The sequence below is a fragment of the Cyrtonyx montezumae genome, unplaced genomic scaffold, assembly GCF_038088225.1.
Source record: "Cyrtonyx montezumae isolate F1298 unplaced genomic scaffold, pur_monq_1.0 scaffold_15, whole genome shotgun sequence".
Lineage (NCBI taxonomy): Eukaryota > Metazoa > Chordata > Aves > Galliformes > Odontophoridae > Cyrtonyx > Cyrtonyx montezumae.
The window spans coordinates 5,795,713-5,813,962 of record NW_027071881.1 but is presented as its reverse complement, the minus strand read 5'-3'; the positions used below and the strand labels follow the sequence as shown (position 1 = coordinate 5,813,962).

At 49.1% G+C, this 18,250-nt stretch overlaps 1 protein-coding gene across 1 annotated transcript; it reads left to right on the top strand.

Moving 5' to 3' along the window:
• Window positions 1-464: 464 nt before the first annotated feature.
• PRPF8 (pre-mRNA processing factor 8) lies at window positions 465-18,117 on the top strand. The gene is made up of 42 exons (XM_065731822.1): window positions 465-565; window positions 644-812; window positions 1,422-1,586; window positions 1,683-1,901; window positions 2,468-2,680; window positions 2,951-3,076; window positions 3,154-3,259; window positions 3,713-3,903; window positions 4,075-4,194; window positions 4,272-4,461; window positions 4,630-4,749; window positions 5,038-5,172; window positions 5,284-5,413; window positions 5,793-5,989; window positions 6,093-6,299; window positions 6,388-6,551; window positions 6,887-7,013; window positions 7,135-7,327; window positions 7,677-7,864; window positions 8,093-8,331; window positions 8,422-8,568; window positions 8,802-9,012; window positions 9,283-9,399; window positions 9,486-9,733; window positions 9,904-10,083; window positions 10,574-10,709; window positions 10,940-11,109; window positions 11,413-11,542; window positions 11,709-11,855; window positions 12,067-12,227; window positions 12,522-12,713; window positions 13,217-13,454; window positions 13,707-13,835; window positions 14,438-14,551; window positions 14,697-14,870; window positions 15,120-15,313; window positions 15,514-15,753; window positions 15,834-15,975; window positions 16,238-16,378; window positions 16,652-16,791; window positions 16,951-17,153; window positions 17,849-18,117. Exons 1-42 carry the CDS (start codon window positions 466-468, stop codon window positions 18,001-18,003), a joined length of 7,008 nt encoding a protein of 2,335 aa, XP_065587894.1. The 5' UTR covers window position 465; the 3' UTR covers window positions 18,004-18,117.
• The last annotated feature ends 133 nt before the right edge of the window (window positions 18,118-18,250 follow it).

The window sequence follows — 18,250 nt, the reverse complement described above, 5'->3', positions numbered from 1 at the left end:
GCGCCTACAGCCCTATGAGGCCTTAGGCCTCTGGGCCCCACAGCCGGGGTCTTGCAAGCGCAGGTTGATTGCCCAATCAGAGCCGGCGCCGTGCTGTCGCCGCTATCTCTTTCCACCAATCAAAACCGGCAGAGAGCGGGACCGGAAAACAACGGGAATTTCACCGGAAGTGTCCTTACGTACGGTTTCCTTTCTTCTTCCGCTCTCGATCCCGCCTCCTGCCCGTTCCGCGCTCTGATAGGCTGTTCAGTGGAGCTGCCCAAAGTCTGATTGGACGGGGCCCCTGGCTCCCTGGGTCACGCGGGCGCTGTGGCGGTGGGTTGCGCCGCCATTGTGGTGGGAAAGCGCGGGGCGTCCCTGCGGGCGGTGCGTGTGGGGGGGACGGGTCTGCGGGAACCGGGAGCGCCCGGGGAGAGCCGTGATCGCGCTCTGAGCCCGTTCTTGCTCCCCCGCAGGTGCGTCGCCATGGCCGCCGTCTTCCCGTACCGCGGTGGCTGCGCGCCGGTGCCGGCCCCGATGGCACCGCTGCCCGACTACATGTCTGAGGAGAAGCTGCAGGAGAAAGGTGCGTGCGGCCGCACCCCCGTCCCTCCGCCCCTAACGGGGCGCGCCTGACCCCGTCCCGTTGTCTCTGTCCCCACAGCCCGCAAGTGGCAGCAGCTGCAGGCCAAGCGCTATGCGGAGAAGAGGAAATTCGGCTTCGTGGACGCGCAGAAGGAGGACATGCCCCCCGAGCACGTCCGGAAGATCATCCGCGACCACGGTGACATGACCAACAGGAAGTTCCGCCACGACAAGCGCGTCTACCTGGGGTACGGAGCTCCTCGCTGAGGGGCAGTGCCTTCTCTGCAGGGCTCCCAGGGGCAGCTGTGCACGGGCAGCAGCATTGCAGCAGCCAGTGGGGTGCAGTACGATTAGTGGTGCGGGAGAGGATAAGCTGATGGAGTTGTTGCTTGGAGTTTTTGAGGAAAAACATTGTTCTGAGTAGCATGTCGTTTCGAAGAGGTTTTGAGGGAGATTGTGAACTCATCAGCGTTTTGGGGGGAGGGGGTTTTGACCGTTAAAATGTACTGTGGGTGTGTCTCTGTTGTTTGGTCTCAGAGAACTGTCCTGTGCAAATCACATTGTGTTGCGTTAATGTGAAAACTCATTCAATATTTTTTGTTATTGTTATTAGATGTTTTTAATGTACAACAATCTCTGTGAAGCCAACTGGTTGAAAAAACCTTTGGTAGTGAAATCCATGAGGCAGAAGGATAGTGAAGAAAGTTTGTGGGTTTGTCACTGGAGGCCTTTATGAGCACATTAGCTGAGCAGTTTTCAGGAGTGGGAGATATACAGATAACTGAACTCGCTGCAGACAGGTGACTGTTGGCTGGAGATGCCTTCCAGCTGTAATCTTCCTTGATTTCTGGTTGTAGTGCTCTGAAGTACATGCCTCACGCTGTTCTGAAGCTCTTGGAGAACATGCCTATGCCCTGGGAGCAGATCAGAGATGTTCCAGTCCTGTACCACATCACAGGAGCCATCTCTTTTGTGAATGAGATTCCCTGGGTTATAGAACCAGTGTACATTGCACAGTGGGGGTAAGTGCTTTTTCCTTAACACTTGGGGGGGAACCCGTGAGCAAAGAACTGCATCCACAATGAAGGCAGCGTGTAATGGTCTCTGGTTTCTGCCAGGTCCATGTGGATTATGATGAGGCGAGAGAAGAGGGACAGACGTCACTTCAAGAGGATGAGATTCCCCCCGTTTGATGATGAAGAACCCCCTCTGGATTACGCCGATAACATTCTGGATGTGGAGCCCCTGGAAGCGATTCAGCTTGAGCTGGATCCAGAGGAAGATGCCCCGGTGCTAGACTGGTTCTATGACCACCAGCCACTGAAAGACAACAGGAAGTATGTGCCTGCCTGGTAGCTCACTTCACCGTGGGGTTTTAAGAACATAAACAACAAAATCTTTATGCACTTTGTAAATTACCTGCGTGCCAAAGTGTATAACCTTTGCTTGTATGGTGTTGGTGGAGTGGGAAAACCTTCCCTCAAGGGGAGGATGCAGGATCTGACTGCTGTAAAGCTGTCCCTCTGTCTTCAGTGTTGAGGGAAGGCAGTCAGGGCCTCTGTCCAGGCAGGTTACTGCATGGGTAACTGGTGTAACTTTTGATGTTTCTTGTCACACCATGAAGGTGAAAACTGGGATTGTCTAGTTTTCCTTTAGACTTCTATTTAAGAAGAATACTCTTGCACACTGGAGGCTTTTGAATCTCATCAGAAGTTGGTGTTTTACTCTGGGTATGGAGATGGGGTACTGGGCAGATGATTTAGTCCGTAGAGGTCTTCAGCAAGCCTTTTGAATTTCTAGAGGGGGACAAGAGTTAACTGTCTTTGATATTTTCTGCAAATAGAAGAAAGGTAAAGGACCAGTTGTCTTCTGGTTGTGTCATGAGTGCTGTGTTTCTCTGCAGGTATGTGAATGGTTCTACCTACCAGCGCTGGCAGTTCACTCTGCCTATGATGTCCACACTGTATCGGCTGGCCAATCAGCTGCTCACTGACCTTGTGGATGACAACTATTTCTATTTGTTTGACCTGAAAGCGTTCTTCACCTCCAAGGCGCTGAACATGGCTATTCCTGGAGGCCCCAAGTTTGAGCCTCTGGTTAGAGACATCAATCTGCAGTAAGTGCTAAATCTTGGAGGGAAGATGAGTAGTTATCTGGGAAAAGATTGTAAGGGTCACTGATCTGTTACCGTGTACCTTTCCTTGGGTTAGTTAATTCTGAGCATTTGCTCTATTTAGACTTGTGATATGCTTCTTGCTTTGTCCAGTGGTTCTTACTGTGAAGAAAAGTAAAAGGAAAGGCACTGATACTGCATCTTTTTACATGAATATTTGTCTTTCTGTCTTACCAAACACTCGTGTGACAATTTCTTTTTGCCTCATTTGAGGGATGAAGACTGGAATGAGTTTAACGACATCAACAAAATTATCATCAGGCAACCAATCAGGACAGAGTACAAAATTGCTTTTCCATACCTGTACAATAATCTCCCCCACCACGTCCACCTGACCTGGTAAGTGCAGCAGTCTCAAGGGTGAGGAGAGGAGGGAGAAACCATCAGCATGCTCTCATTCTCGTTATGTGTTGTAGGTATCATACTCCAAACGTTGTTTTCATTAAAACAGAAGATCCTGATCTCCCAGCTTTTTACTTCGACCCACTGATCAACCCCATTTCACACAGACATTCTGTTAAGGTGAGTCACTGTCCAGGAGAACCTATGATAAACTCTATGTGTGGAGGCAGTGGGACTTTAGCATCTTTTCATAACCTTGCTTCTGATAATGGCACAGACGCATACATATCTCAGGAGAAAGCACAAGCCTTTTCACACACAAAAAACCTCATGCAGTTATCTGTTTTCTTTTTTTGTCTTCTGTAACTGCTCCAAGCTGTGTCCTCTGGTCTCCAGGATAAAGTTCCGTGCTTAAATTTGCAGGATTTTTTTATGGTCTTCTGACAGGTAGCCAGAGGTAGTTCCCAGGCCTGTTGGCACCTTGTAGATTGTGTTTTGTGCTTCTCTGATAATCAGCACTGTTGCATTCATTCCCTGACAAGAAATAAATGCTGTTTACTCATTTAACTTGGAAAACTGAGCTGAAACAGCGAATCTTCCAGGAAACAAGTGTTGTGTGGTTTCTGGTTTCAGAGTCAGGAACCGTTGCCTGATGATGATGAAGAGTTTGAGTTACCAGAGTTTGTGGAACCTTTCTTGAAGGATACCCCACTCTACACAGACAACACAGCCAATGGCATTGCCCTGCTGTGGGCCCCACGGCCATTTAACTTGAGGTCTGGGAGGACTCGGAGAGCTCTTGACATCCCACTGGTCAAGAACTGGTGAGTTCTTCCCAGGTGACAGTGTATTCTCATGACTGTGATATGTTACAGTGGGAAAAACAGCGATCTTGTGGTGTTGGCCTGGACTGGAGTTTTTAGGAGAGTTTTTTGTAGGCTGATTTTCTAAGGAATGCAGGTTATCTGAAAATGTAAAGCATGTTTCATTCCTAGGTACCGTGAGCACTGCCCAGCCGGCCAGCCAGTGAAAGTGCGGGTGTCCTATCAGAAGCTTCTGAAATACTATGTCCTAAATGCACTCAAGCACAGACCCCCTAAGGCTCAGAAGAAGAGGTAAATGGGGGCTATTCAGTGGGGGACTGCTGATCTGTGTATGGGATTCAGCTGATAAAAGGCTGTTCTCATTTCAGGTACCTGTTCCGCTCCTTCAAGGCTACAAAGTTTTTCCAGTCAACAAAGCTGGACTGGGTGGAAGTTGGCCTGCAGGTGTGTCGTCAGGGCTACAATATGCTGAACTTGCTGATCCACAGAAAGAACCTGAACTACCTTCACTTAGATTACAACTTTAACCTGAAGCCAGTGAAGACCCTCACCACTAAGGTACAACTCGTGTGCTTAACAGCAAAGTTTACCTGAAGATTTTTAAGTAGTAGCTAACCGTAGTGACTCAGTTGTTTTGTTGTTGTGCAGACTAACTGTACAGCAGTTTGAACTGTTTGATTCTTAGGCAATACTGTTACAAAAATGCTGAATCTTTTTCTTTGCCAGGAAAGGAAAAAGTCCCGTTTTGGTAATGCTTTCCATCTGTGCCGAGAGGTTCTGCGGCTGACTAAATTGGTGGTGGACAGCCACGTCCAGTACAGACTTGGAAATGTAGATGCATTTCAGGTGGGCTTGATTCTTTCATCGTTTCTTTTAAAGGTGGGAAGGGGCAGCTGAGGGAAGGAATATGGGGGTGCACAAAATGACTGATGGTTGCAGTGTTACAGAGAAGGCAGCAGTGGAGAAAGCATGCGGTGTTGTGTGAAATTCTGTTATTTTATATGAATTGGGTATCTCATGAGTGACTGGTAGGAGCTTTGGGTAGCCTACTCCTTGCTGCAAAATAAGCCTGGCTTCTTGAGATAATGCGTGTAGCATTTATTGTTATCTCTGACCGTGTTTGTTGTGTTTCAGTTGGCAGATGGCTTGCAGTACATCTTTGCCCATGTAGGTCAGCTGACAGGGATGTACAGATACAAGTACAAACTGATGAGACAGATTCGTATGTGCAAAGACCTGAAACATCTCATCTACTACAGATTTAACACAGTAAGTTCCACCTTTCCAAGGAGGTGGTGACTCCAAGTAAACGAACCAACAGGAGAGGTGTTCTGGAGTGTCAGTAAATGAGTTGTGGTTACCACGTCTCTCTTCTTCCAGGGGCCTGTGGGCAAGGGTCCTGGCTGTGGCTTCTGGGCTCCAGGCTGGAGAGTGTGGCTGTTCTTCATGAGGGGCATCACGCCACTGCTGGAACGCTGGCTGGGGAATCTGCTGGCCAGGCAGTTTGAAGGTCAGCACATTGTGTAAACCTTGGACACGAGGGGTGTTTGGTAAAGATTAATGCTGTTTGCTTGCCAGCTTAAACTCTGGATTTCTGTTTCAAGTGGTGGTCTGTGCCCATATTCCACATCAATCTCAACAGCTACTGTCCTGTTTAGAGCTCTTAGAAGACCAGTGCACCCACAGTAGTTTCCAAATGGAAATGGGGTTCCCTGGATCATAGCACTCTGGAGTCTATAGCCTCCTGGTTATGTATTTCAAACTCACCAATGATGTGGCAGTTTAATTTCTTCTGCCATCCTGCACCTCTCTGCAAGATGCTCCTTTAATACAAAGAAGAACAGCACTGCCCAGTAATGTTGAAGTGCTGAAGTACTTTGCCTTTCCAGGCCGTCACTCAAAGGGCGTAGCAAAGACTGTCACAAAGCAGCGTGTGGAGTCTCACTTTGACCTGGAGCTGAGGGCAGCTGTTATGCATGACATTCTGGACATGATGCCAGAAGGGATCAAACAGAACAAAGCCAGAACCATCCTGCAGCATCTGAGTGAGGCTTGGCGATGCTGGAAGGCCAATATCCCCTGGAAGGTAAGTCCCTCATTTGACCTTTCAGTTGTAACATCTGTCAGGCTGAACTGCTCTTATAGAGGCTCCTACTCCTGCTTCCCTCGTGTTACTTGTCCCTCCCCAGGTTCCTGGGCTGCCAACTCCTATTGAGAACATGATCCTGAGGTACGTGAAGGCAAAAGCTGACTGGTGGACAAATACAGCTCACTACAACAGAGAGCGTATCCGTCGGGGTGCCACTGTGGATAAGACTGTGTGTAAGAAGAATCTGGGCCGACTGACCAGACTCTACTTGAAAGCTGAGCAGGAGCGGCAGCATAATTACTTGAAGGTACTTCTGTCCTGCCTGAGGTTGCCCAACTTGGTGCTGTTTCCATAGGCAAACTTTCACTGACTAATCATGTGTTGTGGTTGTGCAGGATGGGCCTTACATCACTGCAGAAGAGGCCGTTGCTGTGTACACAACCACAGTGCACTGGCTGGAAAGCAGGAGGTTCTCACCCATTCCATTCCCCCCGCTGTCCTACAAGCATGACACCAAGTTGCTCATATTGGCCCTGGAGAGGCTGAAGGAAGCTTACAGGTAAGCCCTGGGAAGTGATTGGTTTCTCTGAAGGATCAGACATCTGCTCTGGGAGAGGCTTTTGAAACTCTTCTGTTATCCATTATTCCTGGAATTGAGTAGACCATAACATTTACCCAGAATGGACAGGTTGAGGCTGTAGGTTGAGGTACTGCCAAGGCTGCCTGGGGATTCTTCATGGACTCTGCCCATTGGGACTGGATGTGGATTGCGAAGAATTGGAGATCTTGTCTCAAGCTGTGTGGTTGAACACTTATCTGTCATCAGTTCAGTGCAGCAGCTCTTAGTTTGTTTGTGCTTGAGTGTGCAAAAGTGTTGTTCTTCCTCACTTTCAGTGTGAAATCTCGCCTCAATCAGTCACAGAGGGAGGAGCTGGGCTTGATTGAACAGGCTTATGATAATCCTCATGAAGCTCTGTCCAGAATCAAACGACACCTTTTAACTCAGAGAGCCTTCAAGGAGGTGAGTGTCATGGTGAAAGCTGGAGAATACAAAAATCTTAAGCTGTGTTCAGGTGCAAAATGGCACCAAGACTATCCAGAGTGCATAGGTATAGGCTTCAAATTGACCTTCTCTTTTCTAGGTTGGTATTGAATTCATGGATCTCTACAGCCACCTGGTTCCTGTTTATGATGTTGAGCCCTTGGAGAAAATCACTGATGCTTATCTGGATCAGTACTTGTGGTATGAGGCTGATAAAAGGAGACTCTTCCCTCCTTGGATTAAGCCTGCTGACACTGAGCCTCCTCCACTGTTAGTGTACAAGTGGTGCCAAGGTTAGTAGGGTCTTGTGTTCTACAATAGAATGAGTTTTATTTTCAGGAGCTTGCTGCTGAGGAGCCCACTTGCAAGTTGAGTTTTCATACTTCCAGCAATGATACAGTTAGTTGTTACACTCTGAGGCTGTGTTTTGTAGGTTAACAGATAGAGGTATACACTGTAGGAAGAGAACTGTAGCATTTGTGGTTGATTACGTGTTTCTGTTCTAGTTTCTGGGAGACTGGAAGGAAAAAAAGGCTGAAAAACCCTACAGAAAATATGCTGACTTTTCCTGCCTGGAAGGGTGCTTCTGCACTTTCATCGTTGCCACATCACGTAGTGTGACTCACTTACTTGTCTCCTCAGGCATTAATAATCTGCAAGATGTGTGGGAAACAAGTGAAGGTGAATGCAATGTGATGCTGGAATCTCGATTTGAGAAGATGTATGAGAAGATCGACCTGACGTTACTCAACAGGCTGTTGCGTCTTATTGTCGATCACAACATCGCTGACTACATGACAGCAAAAAACAACGTGGTGATCAACTACAAGGTGATGATCACTGTCAGAGAAGAGGAGTGTGTGGACTGTATGATTGAGAGGTTTGGGACCTGTGGGGGTTAGTGGTGGTGAAGGGGGAACAAGGACACAAGGCTTGCCAGGGAAGGAGGTGGTTAGGGAGTAAGAAAACCCTACTGGGTCCTGCAGAAAAGCAGCTGCTCCGGTGAAGGTTTTTGGTGCGTTGTGACAGTCAGATTTCTCACACATCTTTTTCCTCAGGACATGAATCACACGAACTCCTATGGGATTATTCGTGGGCTGCAGTTTGCTTCCTTCATTGTTCAGTATTATGGGCTTGTGATGGACCTGCTGGTGCTGGGTCTGCACCGTGCCAGTGAAATGGCTGGGCCCCCCCAGATGCCAAATGACTTCCTCAGCTTCCAGGACATTGCAACTGAGGTGGCCCATCCCATTCGCCTCTTCTGCAGATACATCGACCGCATTCACATCTTCTTCAGGTGAGAGCAACCTGGCTCCCTTATCTGTGGGAGCAGTCCTTCTGAGGAAGGAATCTGAAAAACCTCAGGTCCTCTTCTGTTCCTTTCCAGGTTTACAGCAGATGAGGCAAGAGATTTGATTCAGAGGTACCTGACAGAGCATCCAGATCCCAACAATGAAAACATCGTAGGCTACAACAATAAGAAGTGCTGGCCTCGGGATGCTCGGATGCGCCTCATGAAGCACGATGTCAACCTGTAAGTGATACAGCCTGGAAACAGAAGGGGCAGAGTGGTGGGAAAATTAGCTGTGATAAGTGTTTGAGATGGGCAGGCAGGCGCTCAGGAAAGGAAGAAGAGATAAGGGGGGTTGTGTCATAGTTTTGACAGTGACGGGTGTGAGACCGTAGCGCTGAGAAGGCACTGAAAACCTGTTTGTGTTTCACCTTAGTGTCAGAGCCTTCCCTCACTGTGTGTACCTTCTGTTTCAGTGGTCGTGCTGTATTCTGGGATATCAAGAACCGCCTGCCTCGATCCGTCACCACAGTGCAGTGGGAGAACAGCTTCGTGTCTGTTTACAGCAAGGATAACCCCAACTTGCTGTTTAACATGTGTGGGTTTGAGTGCCGCATTTTGCCCAAATGCCGCACCAGCTACGAGGAGTTCACCCACAAGGACGGTGTCTGGAACCTGCAGAATGAGGTAGGGGGAGGGTTTGGCAGGCTGGGAAAGCAGTCCCTGCTTTGTCTGTGCCCAGCATCAAAGCAAGGCCTGAGCGGGGGGAGTACTTGGCAGTGTTCATTTGATAGCTGTGTACCTGGGAGCAGGTAGAACTGAAATGAATTCGAGAGCTCTCTTTCCTGTGAGGGATGGGAAATCCTTGGGGAGGGGTAAGAGAAGGACCCAAGACTGAGGAAGGGCTGTTCAACCTCTTCCCTTCCTGTGCTGTATCATAGCCCTGTGCTCTTGCAGGTCACCAAGGAGCGCACAGCTCAGTGCTTCCTGCGCGTTGACGACGAGTCTATGCAGAGATTTCACAACAGAGTGAGGCAGATCCTCATGGCGTCCGGCTCTACAACCTTCACTAAGGTGAGGTGGAAGCAAGCTGTGTGGCTGAACTTCCCTCAGGTGCTTGAAGAATGAGCTCAGAACTGATCCCTAGCCTTCCTTTTTAGATTGTCAATAAATGGAATACGGCTCTGATTGGCCTGATGACGTACTTCCGGGAAGCTGTTGTAAACACTCAGGAGCTGCTTGACTTGCTGGTGAAGTGTGAGAACAAAATCCAGACTCGAATCAAAATTGGCCTGAACTCCAAAATGCCTAGCCGTTTTCCACCTGTGGTGTTCTACACCCCTAAAGAGCTGGGAGGCCTGGGCATGCTCTCCATGGGACATGTTCTCATCCCACAGTCTGACCTGAGGTGAGTAATGCTGCCCTATCTGAAATGCCCACATGATTTTGGTGTTCAGATATTTGGGAATGCTAAGCCATGGCTTGCTACAGAGATAAGTTGCCTTTACTGTAGGTCACGTCAGTGTGACTGGTGATGTCCTATTGCTCCTACCTCACTCTTCTGTCTCCCTGCTCCAGGTGGTCCAAGCAGACCGATGTTGGCATTACTCACTTCCGCTCAGGAATGAGTCACGAGGAGGACCAGCTCATCCCAAATTTGTATCGTTACATCCAGCCGTGGGAGAGCGAATTCATTGACTCTCAGAGAGTGTGGGCAGAATATGCTCTCAAGCGACAGGAGGCTATAGCCCAGAACAGGTATGTTTCCATGTTCAGTCAGATCTGTGTGTGTGTCTGTTGGGAGGGCAGGCTGTGGTGGGAAGCCTTGCATTGCTGGAGTTCTGCAGACCTCGCTGGGCCTCTGACGTATGGTACAAACTGCCCACAGAGCTGCAATCTTAACTCAGGAGAAGGCATGGATCCTGCAAGTAGATAGTACAGCTCTGGCACAACAGAAGGCTGATGATATGCCAGGTGGTGCCAGGAAAAGCTGATGTCAGACACAGTTACTTAGCTCTGCTCACTTACAAGGGCAGGCTTTTCCTTTTGGCTGTTTGACATCAGCCTGTTTATACTGATGGCTGTAGGTGTTTTTCTGAGCTCTGGAGTGTCAGTCATTTCAGAACCTCTCCTGCTAGAGCTCTGGAGTCTGTATTCTTTCTGTGATCTCAACGCCTGAAATATTCATTGATGCTTTGCTGTAAAATGGAGAGGTAACAGAGTGTGGGGATGTTGTTTTTTTCTTCAGGCGTTTGACACTGGAAGACCTGGAGGACTCATGGGACAGGGGAATTCCTCGTATTAACACCCTTTTCCAGAAGGACCGGCACACCCTAGCTTATGATAAAGGATGGAGAGTCAGGACTGACTTCAAGCAGTACCAGGTATTGACAGGGAGTTTCTCAGTGTGAATTTCAGGCATCATCTTAGATTCTGCCCGACCTGAATTGCCTGCTAGGAACTGGCTGAACTTGTAGTTGAACTGTATCCCCCTGAATAGGTGCACGAGGCTTTTTACTTGTTAGCCAACATCATCCTCTTGGTTCTGAAATTGGTGCAGCATGGGTAAATGATCTGAATGCAGAGCAGCTCACTGGTAGGCTGTTGTTTACAGGTCCTGAAACAGAACCCATTCTGGTGGACACATCAGCGCCATGATGGGAAGCTCTGGAACCTCAATAACTACCGCACTGATATGATCCAAGCACTTGGTGGGGTGGAGGGAATCCTCGAGCACACTCTCTTCAAGGGCACTTACTTCCCCACATGGGAAGGTCTTTTCTGGTAAGAGAAACCTTGATCTCACCTTGTACAAATTGGAGCTTAGTGGTACACTAGGACTTCTTGGCTCATGCTACACTTACTCTGCTGAGCGTGTTCTGTTTTCCAGGAGCACATCATATAGTTCAGTGTGAGGGTACCTGCCATTGCACTGTAACTAGATCTATGCACGTGATTCTGAGAGAGTTCTTTATATGAAGCAGTCCTCCTTGCTCCTTCTGTGCTTGTGCCTTGCTTCTGTTATATGTGGTGTGTGAAAATCAGCTGTGATGAGGGGCATCTAACACAACTGATTGTCACTTCTAGGGAGAAGGCCAGTGGCTTTGAGGAGTCCATGAAGTGGAAGAAGCTGACAAATGCCCAGAGATCGGGTTTGAATCAAATTCCAAACAGAAGATTTACTCTCTGGTGGTCTCCTACCATAAACAGAGCCAACGTAAGTATCTGGAATTAGCCTTCAGGGACTTGTGCAGAGTTGAGAGCAGTTAAACTGGTTCTTCAGGAGAACTGTGGATCGAAGCTTTCTTAACAGCAGCAGTGCTGTTTTCTAATGTTCACCAATTGTTCTGTTACCTGTTCTCACACCTGTTTTTCATTTGCAGGTATATGTTGGGTTTCAGGTGCAGCTGGATTTGACAGGTATATTTATGCATGGCAAGATCCCCACGCTGAAGATTTCTCTCATTCAGATTTTCCGAGCTCACTTGTGGCAAAAGATCCACGAGAGCATTGTAATGGATCTGTGTCAGGTGAGCAGTGTTTTAAGTAGGTTTGTTCAGTGCACACTTACTCCTTGTGTACTAACAGCCTCCTGTTCATGACAGTAGCAAGGCAGCTCTTCTAGTAATATGACAGAGGAGGGGGAGGAAGCTGGATTCTCCTGGGTATCTGCTTATGTCTGTGTCATGGATAGACTCAGACTGTTCGAACACAGCTCACCTTTGACTGCCTTTTCCCCAGGTGTTTGATCAGGAGCTGGATGCTCTGGAAATCGAGACAGTGCAGAAGGAGACAATCCATCCCAGGAAATCATACAAGATGAATTCCTCATGTGCAGATATCCTTCTCTTTGCTTCCTACAAGTGGAATGTGTCACGTCCATCATTGCTTGCAGATTCCAAGTGAGTGTTTCCCCTTTTTCTCTACAGAGAAGAGCTGCTGAGCCTGTCCCTGAGCAAAAGGCCTTATGTCTTGGGAGCCCAGAGCTGATATACTTCTGTGGGTATCCATGAGGACATAATCGTGCCTGGGAAGTGCAGGGCTAGTGTGGGTAGATGTTCTCTTTTCAGCAGGGTATGCATATAGTACCTGGCTATAGTATCAGGATTGGTAGTAGTTACTCTCTTCCAGAGAGATGTGCAGGAACTGCAGGAGAGTTCTGTGCAAGATTTAATTACCCTGGCTTGCTTCCTTAGAGATGTGATGGACAGCACCACCACTCAGAAGTACTGGATAGATATCCAGCTGCGCTGGGGAGATTACGATTCCCATGATATTGAGCGCTATGCAAGGGCCAAGTTCCTGGACTACACTACAGACAACATGAGTATCTATCCATCTCCCACTGGCGTGCTCATTGCCATTGATCTGGCCTATAATTTGCACAGGTAAGAGCTGCACCATCTGTATTTTAACTGTAATTGATAGTTTATGGCTGAGTCTTAGTGCATGCTGGGCTGTGTTCCAGGCAGGAGTTGCTGTAATAATGGTTCAGCTCACTAATCATTTGTTTTCTTATGAGATCTCTGTCAGATTCCTCCTGGTGTTCAGGGGCAGGCCTTGTTTAAAGGCTGTCTGCAAGAGGAAGCAACTGTTCTTCAGGAAAGAGCAAGGCAGAGGGGTCCCATCAAGCAGACCTCTCTAGTATGACAGTTGCAGAAGATGCAGCTCTTCTGGGACTGCAGCATGTGTATGCTGTGGCTTCCCACCGAGGGGAAGAGTAGGGAAAAGCTATAGCTGAACAGCTCTGAGAACATCACAAGAGAAATCACTCACTAGTTGGCAGCAGGCAGAAAGGTGCCTGTCTGCTGCATGTGACAACTTGTGCTGTTGTTGTCCTTTCCTCTTAGACCTGATGGCAACAACTGTTTCCCTCTGTTTTTTTCTTCAGTGCATATGGGAACTGGTTCCCTGGTAGCAAGCCCCTGATCCAGCAAGCTATGGCCAAAATTATGAAAGCAAATCCTGCACTGTATGTGCTGAGAGAACGCATCCGCAAGGGCTTGCAGCTGTACTCATCTGAGCCCACAGAGCCCTACCTTTCCTCTCAGAACTACGGAGAGCTCTTCTCCAACCAGATCATCTGGTTTGTGGATGACACCAATGTGTACAGAGTGACCATTCACAAGGTAAGGCCAGAGATGCATCTTGAGGGGGAAGGACAAGAGCTGTAAGTGTCCTTTGCTCGTGGTGGTTGAGGGAAGCATGGCTGAGGGAAAACCAGGAATTGACATGCACCCAGATTCTTTGCAGTGTGCACAGAGCAGCTCTTGCATTTCCAGTGTAGTTCCTGCTCAAAGCATTTAACAAGTCAGCTGTTGTGTAAGTGGTTGGATAGGCTGCATTCATCTCACTGTACTTTCCACTTCTTATTTTCTCAGACTTTTGAAGGGAATTTGACTACAAAACCTATAAATGGAGCCATTTTCATCTTCAACCCTAGGACTGGACAGCTCTTCCTGAAGATCATCCACACATCTGTGTGGGCAGGACAGAAGCGTCTCGGGCAGGTGGGACCTGGCTGCTTTTTGTGCTTCTGGCAGCAAGGCAGGAATGTGCACTGATGTTTTGGGATACTCAGTTGAGCAGAAAGCATCACTGAAAGCCTTTACCTTCCTCACTGAGAGTCTTTACCTTCCTGCCTCAAAACAAGTGTGGAGCCCCAGCTGCCACTGCATAACCTGTGCTTTGCCAGCCATTTGCAAGGGGTGGAAAAGTGCAAGAATGCAGGCACTGATGTTGTGATCTTTTTGAGCTGTAAAGAGCCTGTGTCCTCACGCAGCACTTGAGAAATGGTGCTGTGCTCACTGGTACAGCAAATCACATTGCTGTTGGCCGAACATCTTGTGCAGTGAAAAGACACTGAGGTGCTGAAGCCAGGGAGGTGGTGTGAGCAGCTGTTTTTCCAAGCCAGTCAGGAGTAACTGAACTCCAGGAATGGAAACTGCCCTCTGTGATCACAGAGAGGGATCTGAAACCTTGTCACTGATCCAAAACAAGCCATAAATTTCTGTTGTATTTTTAGAATTTGGTTTGGGTGTCTCTGATTCCAAGAGATGTGGAGACTTGGCTGTTAGCTAGGAAATGTTCTAACCCAGCTGTCTCTTTGTAGCTGGCCAAGTGGAAGACTGCTGAAGAAGTGGCTGCCTTGATCCGCTCACTTCCTGTGGAGGAGCAGCCTAAGCAGATCATAGTGACTCGAAAGGGCATGTTGGACCCACTTGAGGTAACAATGCACACGGTGCAGTGCAGGGGCACTGTCAGATCTTTGTGGGATGCAGAACAGTTCTGTGTTCCTCAGGAGAGCTTCATCTGCACTAATGTTTTGCACTAGTTGTGAATGAATGAATTCCTCTTCTCAATAACTCCAGGTGCACTTGCTGGATTTCCCCAATATTGTGATCAAAGGCTCAGAGTTGCAGCTGCCTTTCCAGGCCTGTCTGAAGGTGGAAAAGTTTGGTGATCTCATCCTGAAGGCTACTGAACCTCAGATGGTTCTCTTCAATCTCTATGATGACTGGCTGAAAACCATCTCTTCCTACACGGTGAGGATATGATGCATAGTCTGCACTTTGCTTTCCCACTGGCACAAAGCAGGGTTTCAGTAGTCCCTCCATATTTGCTCAAGAGTGCTTGCTCTTGGTCTGCCTGAGTTCTTCAGATTGATTTTGCTGACAGTTCTCACGTGCTCTTCTTGTGCCCAAGCAGAGGAGTGGAGTGATGGAAGAAAACCAGATACATGGCTCTCTCTCTGACAAACTGCATCTTTCTTTTGTTTTTTCTTCCTCTCCAAGGCATTCTCACGTCTGATTCTGATTCTCCGGGCACTACATGTGAATAATGATCGAGCCAAAGTTATTCTGAAGCCAGACAAGACAACCATAACAGAGCCTCACCACATCTGGCCAACCCTGACGGATGAGGAATGGATCAAGGTGGAGGTGCAGCTGAAAGATCTGATCCTGGCTGACTATGGCAAGAAGAACAAGTAAGCTCCTGTCCTGCTGCAGAATCCCATCAGCCTTTCCTTAGCTTTGTATCACATGACTCTTTTTTTTTTTTGTCCTTCCTCTTGTCCTAAAGAGTCTTGGTTTCATTTCTCTGTAGTGCCTTCCGTGTGCGTCCTGAGCTTTTCTATTTGTGAGATGGATCTAACACGTGGCTGACGTGATGGATTTTCTCTTTCAGTGTGAACGTTGCATCCCTGACACAGTCGGAGATCCGAGACATTATCCTGGGCATGGAGATCTCTGCCCCCTCTCAGCAGAGGCAGCAGATTGCAGAAATTGAGAAGCAAACCAAGGAGCAGTCGCAGCTGACAGCCACACAGACCCGCACTGTTAACAAACACGGGGATGAAATCATCACCTCCACAACCAGCAACTATGAAACCCAGACTTTCTCCTCCAAGACTGAGTGGCGAGTCAGGTAGGAGGGAAGACAGAGCTGTTAGGCAGTGGGAAAAGGTGAGATCTGTGTGCCCTGTTCTAATCATCTCTTCTTCACAGAGCGATTTCTGCTGCCAACCTCCACCTGAGGACAAACCACATCTACGTTTCATCAGACGATATAAAGGAAACGGGCTATACGTACATTCTTCCCAAGAATGTGTTGAAGAAATTCATCTGCATCTCAGATCTGCGAGCCCAGGTGAGTGTGTCACGAGGCTGTGAGAGCCCCCACACAGCTTGGCCTCCCAGGGCCTCGTGCTGGATGGTTGGGAGCTTGCTGCTGTCTCTGGGCTGGAGGCGGACATCAGTTCTGTGGCTGTGAGCGCATTTAAGTGCATCCCAGGTCAAAAAGGTTTCTTTAGGCCAGACTCAGGGGGCCTGAAAAACTTTCAGCCCACCAACTCTTGCATGGTTATAGGAGCTCTCTTCTAGGCTTGTAAAATGGATGTTTGTGTTTCTAGATTGCAGGTTACCTGTATGGAGTGAGCCCTCCTGATAATCCCCAAGTGAAGGAGATCCGGTGCATTGTGATGGTACCCCAGTGGGGAACACACCAGACCGTGCATCTCCCAGGGCAGCTGCCTCAGCATGAGTACCTCAAGGTGAGTTGGGCTTCTGCTCCCAGGGTGGGTTGGAAGGTCATCACCTCCATTAACAAGATCTGGGTGATGGAGGAGTGTTGCTGCCACTCAGCTCCAGCGTGCTTGCCTCAGTAACTCACCTCTGAAGCGTGCCTGACCTGGGATCAGGTGAAAGGGGGAAGCCTTGAGTCCCTGTGTACTTTGTACTGCCCTTGAAGCAGTCGTTTAAATACCTTTCTTGTGGCTTTCGGTTTCTTCTTGTTGAGTAAATGGTTTTCACTTTCCATTCTGCAGGAGATGGAACCTCTGGGGTGGATTCATACCCAACCAAACGAGTCCCCGCAGCTGTCACCGCAGGATGTCACCACCCATGCCAAGGTCATGGCTGACAACCCCTCCTGGGATGGGGAGAAGACCATCATCATCACCTGCAGGTGGGAGGCAGCAGGGCTTCTGTGCTGCATTCCCTTCTTGGGGAGCACGTGAAGGCCTCTGTAAAAACCTGGCAGAAAGGGAGCGTTGGCTCATTCCCTCTTTCCCTCTGTCCCAAATTCATCTGACCTTCCCCATCTCCCTGCTGCCCTTTCCTTCAGCTTCACACCGGGTTCCTGCACGCTGACTGCCTACAAACTGACCCCGAGCGGCTACGAGTGGGGCAGGCAGAACACGGACAAAGGGAACAACCCCAAGGGCTACCTGCCATCCCATTATGAGAGGGTGCAGATGCTGCTGTCAGATCGATTCCTCGGCTTCTTCATGGTGCCAGCACAGGGGTCCTGGAACTACAACTTCATGGGTGAGCTGACTGCCCCGGGGAAGGGGCAGGAAGGGAGAGGCAGCACGAATAGCTCAGGGGAGGAGAAGGAAGTAGCTGTTTCAGGGCAGCATTCCTTATGTGTCCTGAAGCTTGACATTCCTCTGAATAGCTGGCAGGGTTGCCAGCTCGTGGTTTGACCTTTCTTGCCTTTACTTGGTGGCAATACTGGGATGCCAGTTCTTAATGATTTGAGGCAGCGGGAGAGCAAACTCTGATGCAGGAGAAGAATCAGACATGAGACCATCTTGGGTTTCTGGGTTGTAGCGTCTGCTGTGTCGCCACTGAATAATTAATGTCTGTCAGGAGGAAGAGATGGTAATGGAGGGTGCAAAAGGAAAGCTGTGCCCAGCAGGGAGAGTAGCGGGGGTCCTGGAATGAGTACACCAGCATGGTGAGCCACAGACAGCAGCAGAAGGGGTCAGGAAGTGAAGGCGTTGGCAGATGAAATGCCTGAGTTGCTCAGAAAGGAGCGTGGGGTCATTGTTTCTGAATCTGTGAGGGGGGAAGGAGCTGCAGAACGCGGGCTGCCATGGTTTTGTGGTTTGAAGCTGCTCTGCTTGAAAATTCTCGAGAGTAGAGGGCTCCATTGAGCTCCTGGTGGGTGGGGGGGGCAGGGGGGACTCCCGAGTTGGGATGGGCCCGGAGTGCCAGCTCACGTGTGAACTCTCCTCCAGGTGTTCGCCACGACCCCAACATGAAGTACGAGCTGCAGCTCGCCAACCCCAAGGAGTTTTACCACGAGGTCCATCGCCCTTCTCACTTCCTCAACTTCGCCCTGCTGCAGGAGGGGGAGGTTTACTCCGCCGACAGGGAGGACCTCTACGCCTGATCCTGCCGCCCCCACGCTTCGTACTGTTGATATTCAGCATCCTCTCCCTGCTTTTCGTGGTCCCCTTCGCGTGCTCACGGCTCCGTTCCCCCCCCCGTCCCAGCCGCGGTGTCCCCGGTGTTGTACCGTCTTTAGAAGTGGCTCAATAAAATTTTTTTTACAAAGCTGAACGCCGTTGCTTACAGAACCTGACGGGGGCAGCGCCCGCCTCGTTGGGGCGGCTCCGGACGGGGCGGAGCGTTCACGG

Coding starts and splice junctions, on each gene's coding strand:
- PRPF8 (XM_065731822.1), top strand. CDS start 466: ATGGCCGCCGTCTTCCCGTACCGCGGTGGCTGCGCGCCGGTGCCGGCC. Junction 8,569..8,801: donor ATGAAGCACGATGTCAACCT/GTAAGTGATACA, acceptor CTTCTGTTTCAG/TGGTCGTGCTGTATTCTGGG. Junction 9,400..9,485: donor GCTCTACAACCTTCACTAAG/GTGAGGTGGAAG, acceptor CTTCCTTTTTAG/ATTGTCAATAAATGGAATAC.